General features: G+C 33.2%; 1 protein-coding gene across 1 annotated transcript; it reads right to left on the minus strand.

Annotated features, from left to right (window-relative positions):
• Positions 1 to 507: 507 nt before the first annotated feature.
• Positions 508 to 7,918, minus strand: LOC104898543 (probable glycosyltransferase At5g03795). Its single transcript, XM_010685637.4, has 4 exons — positions 7,220 to 7,918; positions 3,985 to 4,247; positions 1,358 to 1,706; positions 508 to 1,248 (listed from the first exon to the last, which is right to left on the minus strand). Exons 1-4 carry the CDS (start codon positions 7,544 to 7,546, stop codon positions 571 to 573), a joined length of 1,617 nt encoding a protein of 538 aa, XP_010683939.2. The 5' UTR covers positions 7,547 to 7,918; the 3' UTR covers positions 508 to 570.
• Between the last annotated feature and the right edge of the window lie 234 nt (positions 7,919 to 8,152).

Raw genomic sequence — 8,152 nt, forward strand, 5'->3', positions numbered from 1 at the left:
TAATTTTTATGTAACGTATTTGAGAGATATTTGTGGTTAAAGCAAATTCTCGTAAAACGCAAATGACTTATATTTTGAAACAGAGGGAGTAGTATCCATTAAATTAAAAAGCAACATTTGTTAAAAAAATATCTTTTAAAAGTTGAATTTTCTGAGAAAAAACCTTTTAAAGCATTTTTTGAAAAAAAAAAAAAAATTCACAAACTTAATTTTTCTTACAAGATAAAACCTATTCCTATTTTTGGGTGTGATTTTTAAGATGCATAAGGTTAGTGCTACGGTTAATGAAAATAGGTAGTTAAATAAAGATAAAAGAGTCAACATCGAAATTGAAAAAAAACACACTAAAAAATGAGAATAAGTTTCTTCTTGTGAAAAATTAAATTTATGATTTTTTTTTTTTGCAAAAATACTTTATAAGTTTTTTTTTTCGCAAACTTAGACCTTTAAAAGGTTTTTTTTTTGCCCAAAATTTCCAATTAAAAATCATCAAGTTGCAAAACTTCCTTCTCTCCAAGACTAATACTGTATTACTGTTTCTACAATATCTCACGTTACATCATTTTAACTTTACAACTCTTGAAGATCATGGACATGAACGTTCAGTCTCCGAAGCCAAACTGAATGCAGTATCATGTGGAAGAAATCATAACGTTTAGGAGGAGCATGCACTTCGAAATGCCTCCTAACTTGAAGCACTCTTCTATACATCTTCAAATACTTCTTTGTAGAAATATTTGTTAAGATCGTCTTCAAGTTCGGTATGTCTTTAACTGAGACCTCAACTGAGAACGACTTCCAATTCAACACGTCGCTAAATGGTGGAACATAGTGATCTGAGATGAGAACCGGAACACATCCGGTGTAGATCGCTTCCACCACTCTAGGGCTCGCAACCTCGTAACCACTAGGACAAATACAAAATTTGCTATTCCTTAGCATGTCATAGTAAGAAACGCCTTTTGGGAGGTAGGTGAAGATTTTCAAGTCTTTATCGTCCTTGTTACCCCAGTGCTCTAGGAGGATAGGCCTAATGGGTCCATGAAGCCCGCCCGCAAAGAAGGCCAAGATGGAGCGGCGTGAAGGGGATGGGCCACCAACAAACCCGTTTATTGCACCCGTACGAAGGTTGATCTCAGGAAGCGACACATCTTTCTGAGGTTTAAACCCTTCAGAAGTGTTAGCATTGCATAGGACCCGAATAGAGTTCTTGGCTAGGTAAGGAACTGAAAATGATGTCTCTGGCCCCTTCAACAACAGATACAAGTGAAATTTCAGCTCATATTAGGAAATGATAATTAGACAATGCAAATGAATGAATAAATATGTATTGAAAAATTAAGCTCATGATATATACCCAGTCATGACAAGAGAGCATAAAATGATCGGCTCCAAGGCTGCGATTCCAGTAAGGATATTTAGTGGAAACGACGTTAATATAATCTCTCACCGTCTGTCGTATGGGTCCAAAGTCATGTGAATCTCGTAAATAAACGAAATGAACCATCATGACGACACTGAAGGGAAGGAAGAAAACATGAGCCTCATCCAATTTCTTGGTTCGGAACTGATTATTAATCTCCATTAGGTGTATAAAGTTTCCTTCGGTTGAATATATACTTTTACATGGACCATTGTGGAACAATGGGGGTTCCCCTTCCTCATAAACATACACCTTGAACCGTCTCTCCATTTCCAAATAGCTCCTGCATTACCAAATGCAATTCATCAGATGGTATTATATTCACAGATATACATACGGTATTGTAGTAGAGCTGGGGAAAGTTCATGTCTGTGTCGTGTTCATGACAAATATAAACGGGCTGGAAAACACTTGACACTCACCCAAACCCATATAACGTGTCTTGTTAAACTGTTTAATTGAATGTGTTGAGATTCTCAACACTAATCCACCCTTTTTTTTGGTCCGCTTCTTGTTTGTGTTGTCATGCCAAGATACTTTTTGGCAAATTTAAACAAATATTCTACATAACAATCCGTAAGTTTGCTTAGAATTTGCGTTAAACGGGTTTAAGTGTGTCATCTTCATGTTAGAGACTTCAACACTAACCTGGCCTACTTGATGGACATAAAAATAAGACTACATGCCTCCATATCTCATTATATACTTCATATAAGTTTATATTTTTACTTTTGAAACTCGGATCGATTTTCATCATAATGATGTAGTCCTCCTTTTCGAATTCTTTGTTAAATGGAAAACTTTAAATTTAAACCAACTAAAATTTGACAAATGACTTATTATTATGGGAGAGCTTGTAAGTAACCTAAACTAACTAAATATTAATTAAAAAGAGAACCCATTTCCCTCAAAAGAAAAAAAAGTGAATCCACTACTATAGGAGCACTTAGAATATATCAACTAAATTTATATGTAATCTATTGTTATTGGAGCGCCTAAAATATAAATGTGCCGCATCATATAGGATGGAGAAAGTTACGTTCATAGTAAAAAATCTTCTTTGACACTATTCTCACCGCTTTTTAGTTTATATTGCTACACCAATAGAAAACGTAGGGAGTATTATTTGATCACCGATATGAAAGATTCTTTTCATTAGATATGAATTGTTTGGATTTTAATGTGACGGTTTTTTTTTTTGAACAACATTGCATTATCGAAGTTATTTTAGGCAGAAAGTTCTCTTTCGGTGCTAAATGTTTTAGTAAGTGCCAAAGTTTAAATTATGTTCTCATTAACCAACAATCATTTTTTTTGTCTTGAATACATGCTATATGGAGTAGTATTTCATCTTAGGTAAAGAGGATACGCACAAAAGGGACCTATAAATTTCGTTGCGTATTACAGAGGTAAACAATTTTTTTTAGAGAGAATACTACCTCTGTTTTTATTTAGTTACAACATTTTGACTTTCACGCTTGCCAATGTACAGTTTCAAATCGTTTTATCTCTAATTGTATGTAAGTAAAAATTATAAAAATTTGATATTATGAAAGCTTACATCGAAACGAATCAAACAAGACCCCACATGGCTATATTTTGTTTAACATATAAATCAATAAATATGGTCAAATAAGAGAACATGAATAGTGTAATTTGTCAAACGTTGCAACTAAAAAAGAACGGAGGTAGTATGAATATAAGGGTTTTGAGGGTTGCATTTAGTAAAGTGATGGTTGTGTTTAGTACCCGCCCCCTTAATTTTAGTTTATAAACTTGCATTATTTCCAATCAAAATTTCAACGTTCATGTGACTACCAAATGTTTAGACCCAACCTTAAAAGAATACTTAATAACTTTTGGTCCACAAACTTCCAAATGTAGAAAATGATACTAAAAGGGGTCGGTCTTAAGTAGTAGTAAGTGAAGTACAAATCAGCATATTGAAGGAGTACAGCAATAATGCTGCTTAAATTACATGTACCCATAAATTAACATGAAATTCATACATATGTAGACAAAAATAATTAATGAGATATAAACAGCAATATTATAAAGAGCAGTGCATTTCTCTATCAACAAGCCAATATGAACATCCACCCTAAATTCGAAATTGTAGTAGGACATAGATTGATCTAATGTATCAATCTTGGAAACTTGGAATAATAATTAAATTCAAGACAAACATATAAAGTAATGGAATACCTTTTCTTAATTAGTAGTACTCGCGCTGTTTAATTTAATTTAGTTATAACTTAAACTAGTTTAGGAGGGATCGGGCTCTAGCTAGGTTTGTACTCGCCCGATCTCTAATTGTTTGCTCCATGTATTTTTCGCCGTTATCAAGACAAATGTTTGACCTTAATATTTTTAATATTAAGTATTAGTACTAAGTTATAATAATTGAAAATTTGAAAACATATTCACACAAATCATATAATACCTCACATGATAATGTTTTTCCCATATATTAATAAAATTATATGATTGAAGTTGATGAACTTTGACTCCGAAAAACAGAAATGGAGCAAAAAAAAAAAAAATAGTGACGGATAGACTACCTGTGAAAAGCATTGGCATTCCAATACATTGGACCAAGTGGCTTGAAGTCGGGATCATCATACGTACGATTCGTGTACTTAGCCTCCTTGATTGCAGCCCGAGATTGTTGAAGTCCAATTTCAAGTCTATCCAAATCAGTAGCCACCTTCTCTAGTTCTAATTTCCTCATGGGAGGAGCATGTGTTTCATTGAATATGGTGACGAAGATATCGGTGGTATTTGGAGTCTTGTCCTTCATTAATAGTGAATCCTCATTTGCGGCCTGTTGAATTCAGCTACTTAGTCTTTATGTGTAACAACATTAAGTCAGCAACAAAATTATTCCCTCCCTAATTAGTGAGGTGAGAACAAAATCTAGATGAGAAAAAGAAAGAATAACTACAAGTCCTAGAAGAAAAAGGTCTAATAGTTACCAACTTAATTACCATGAGATAATTAGTAGTATTCCACATCTTTTTTCTAATGAACACTTTGCTTGATTATCTAGGTGGATTTTGTTAGATTCATTGTTATATATATTCTTTAAAAAAAAGTATATAAAATTGGGCATATATAGAAAGGCCAAAGTATGCATTAGAGACTGTAAAAAGATAAAACAGTCGCACAAATTATTCGTATAGACGGTCTAATTTTAACATAAAATTAGACGAAACCAATAGTGAATTTTTCTAACAAGCCCATTCCATTTCACTCTAACCCAACACTATACTAGTCATCCCTTCCCTTCTCTTCTCCTTCCTTTGTTTTTCTTGATTCTCGAACTACAACAAACAATTTCAAAAAATAACTCAGTATTCTTACCAAACAGGTTAAACTAGTCATTAAATGGGTTAAAGAATGTCATAATCACGAAATAGATTAAACTGATCCCTAAATAGATTAAACTAGTCACTATATTGAAAAAAAAGTAGCATGTTCTCTTCTTACTATTGGGTTTGGATCGTGTCTAATTTTAAATTAAAAGTAGGCGGTCTCTTACAAAACCAACTGAAACAATTAAGTTTAACCCATATATATATAAACAAGCTAAGTTCGACCTAATGGTAAGAAAAGAACCTTAGTCTGAAAGTTGGGGATTCGATCTCCATTAAAGGCACTTTGGGAGAAAATTTCCCCTTATCATTCTCCCCACTCTCAAACCAGAGGTTGTGGTATGACAAGACCCTTCATCTTACCCAAAATATACAAATATATTATCATATATACATGTATATATGAAAATCAAGGTCGGCTTAGTGATTGTAAGACCTTCCTCCCGTGTAACACTTGACCTAATTCAATTCTCAAAGATTCCCAATTTCCCTCTTCTTTACAAGAGAATTCTCCTTACCTTAAAAAACATTAAAAAAAAAATATGTATATAATCAATTTGTAAGTTGTAGGTGCCTAGGTGATAAAGTACTAGGTGTATATTACTTCATACCTCTGCTCAATTGAGTAAACCACGAAAACAAAGCAGAGGAGAGAGAATTTCTCTCTCCCCTCTCTCCTCTCTACTTTGAAAAACCCTAGCCTCCATTGTTGATTTTTAAAGGGGCTTCCATCGGTTTTTACCGTTGGAAAGCCCCCACCTTTGCTTTTTTTTTGTTTTTAGGTTTCCAATAACGATTTCTCCCTCGAAAGACAGGGTTTTCGATCTCCTTCGTAAGAAAAGGTTTTTCGATCTCCTTCGAAAGACAAGGTTTTTCGACCTCCTTCGAAAGACAAGGTTTTTCGACCTCCTTCGAAAGACAGGGTTTTTCTCCTCTTTTAGAGGGGGAATTTCTACAGGTTACAATCCGGGATACTAGATCTAATGGATTGCCGTGAAATTATTTTGTTGGTGAAGAATTATGCGGGATCACAAAGGTTATCAATTTTTCGAATACTGTCAGATGAATCCGACGGAAATCATCTCATCAGACTACAAGGGATCATTAGATTGTCTCTCCAACAAGGCTGTATTTTCCAGCGATATAAGCGGGAGATGTTCCACATTGCAAGATTTGTTTGACGATCGTAGTTTTTATGAAGGAAATTTTTGTTTGATTCAACTTATGTATTTGTTTGATTCGATTGCTTATGTAGATGTCGTATGACTTTTTATTAATGAATTAATTTTTCTATTCAAAAAAAAAAAAAAAGTACTAGGTGTATATCAATGTGACAATGTTATTTAATTTTTTGAGCAAAAGTGTATATATCACTGTATATGTTAATCAAATTCATGGTCGACTAATGCTATAATTAATGCACTTGTCAATTATGAAAGATGTTGATTTTTGTAGTAATGGAAATTGAAATAGAAACCACTATAAATGTCTATATTGCGTAAGGCAAATACTCATTATAGTCAAGATGCATTACTTGAAAAGGACAAGTGACACATGAAAATGAAGAGATCAAAACAACTTTTTCTCATATGTTACTTTATTACAAACCCAATTATCTTTTCTTACAAGTCACAACTTTGTGATTTATGCGCGATCCAAACACCTCTTTCCCTTAGAGAAAAATGGTAATTAGCCAATTAATTCTATAATCAATCACCATTCATTATATCATTAATGTCATTTTCTAACACTATGTTTAATACTTCACTAGTTATTAGGCCTGTCCGGAGTAAGAAAAATTTCATTTATTAATATTAGGAAAATGATATACATAGCCCTTAGGGCTATGTATAAGATGCTTAAAATAGAATTAAAATATTAAATCAAGCATTTATTATCTCAATTGATGTGAAAATGTATCTTGAATTCTTAAACTGTTTCCATTTAAAGAAATGTATTTAATGCTTATATATAGCCCTTAGGGCTACATATATCATTATACTTTGATATGATATCACTAAATACAACTTGATCTAGTGGTTAAAACTTTAGTACATCTAGTGGTTAAAACTTTAGTACATGAACTTGAAGTCACGAGATCAAAACTTATACTATACAATTTTTAATTTATATATTAGTATAGATATCTGTTCTTTCATCAAGAACAAAGAATAATAACAATTCCAAAAAAAGAATAATTCCTTTCATAGTAATATTTTTCTGATAAAAATAACCTCTTCTACTGTCAGTTCCAAACTCTCCACAGAAGCTAAGTATATTCACAAACAACCTCATACTGCCATTTTTAAACATGCAAATATGGAAAGATTAAGTATACAACTCCAAAAACATCGACATGCAACGAAAGCGGCGAAAGCGAGGAGACGAAGAGACGAAGAAGAGAACTGGTGAGGAAACTCACTGGTGGAGGAGCAGGAGAAGCAGCTTGAATAGCAAGAGGAGGTGTGGAGAAAACAGACTGTTCTGTTACAGTAGTAGTTGCTTGCTCTGCTATAACTTCATCAAAATTCGACCTTAAATCTTTGGTTGAAACTTGAGATTTTGCACCTGAAACTCGAGCTGAAGATGAAAATGGGTGATAATTAAAGACCCAATTAGAGGGATTTGGACCACCTATAAATGAAACAAACCCACAAACAAAAATTAATGGAATTGTGAAACAAATTATTAGTTTCATAATTGGTGACCAATAATAACAATAACCCATCCTTTTGTTCTCTTCTTTCATTTTTCTTCTTTCTATGTTTTTATTTTCAACTCTGAAATTAATTAATGCATGAAATTTGGGTTTGTTTTTTCAGTGAAGAAATGATGTTGCATGCCTCTTCTTCTTTTTTTGTGGGTGGTTTGTTAAAGTGTCTTTACACTGAAATGAGGGGGGGTTAGTTTGAAGTTTGAATGAAGATTATATTTTTGTGTTTTGGTTGTAGGAAGATAAGAAGAAGAAAGAAGAGAAAATGGATTTTGATTGGGTTATAAGTTGGTATATAAGTGTATATAAGATGAGTTGGAATTCAGAAGAAAGTGAACATCTGGTAATAAATGGTTGCACCAGCAAGCCAAGCGTCTGCTTGCATAGGCCTCGTTTTCGACCCTTTCATGCAAATTAAAACAGGAAAAAGAAAAGGGAAAGATAAAAGAGGGGGTATTCTCTTTTTATTCCCTTTTTCCTTGACAGATTTCTGTTTTATCCAAAAAATTTTTATCAAGAGGGGGTTTGGTATAGGAAAATTTAATGTAGGAAACGGTTTCAAATAAGTATTTTCACTTCTAATTGTTTGATATGAGTAGGAATGGCAACGGGTCGGACTTGGACCGGATTATACATAATCCG

This window comes from Beta vulgaris, chromosome 7 (assembly GCF_026745355.1).
Source record: "Beta vulgaris subsp. vulgaris cultivar EL10 chromosome 7, EL10.2, whole genome shotgun sequence".
NCBI lineage: Eukaryota > Viridiplantae > Streptophyta > Magnoliopsida > Caryophyllales > Amaranthaceae > Beta > Beta vulgaris.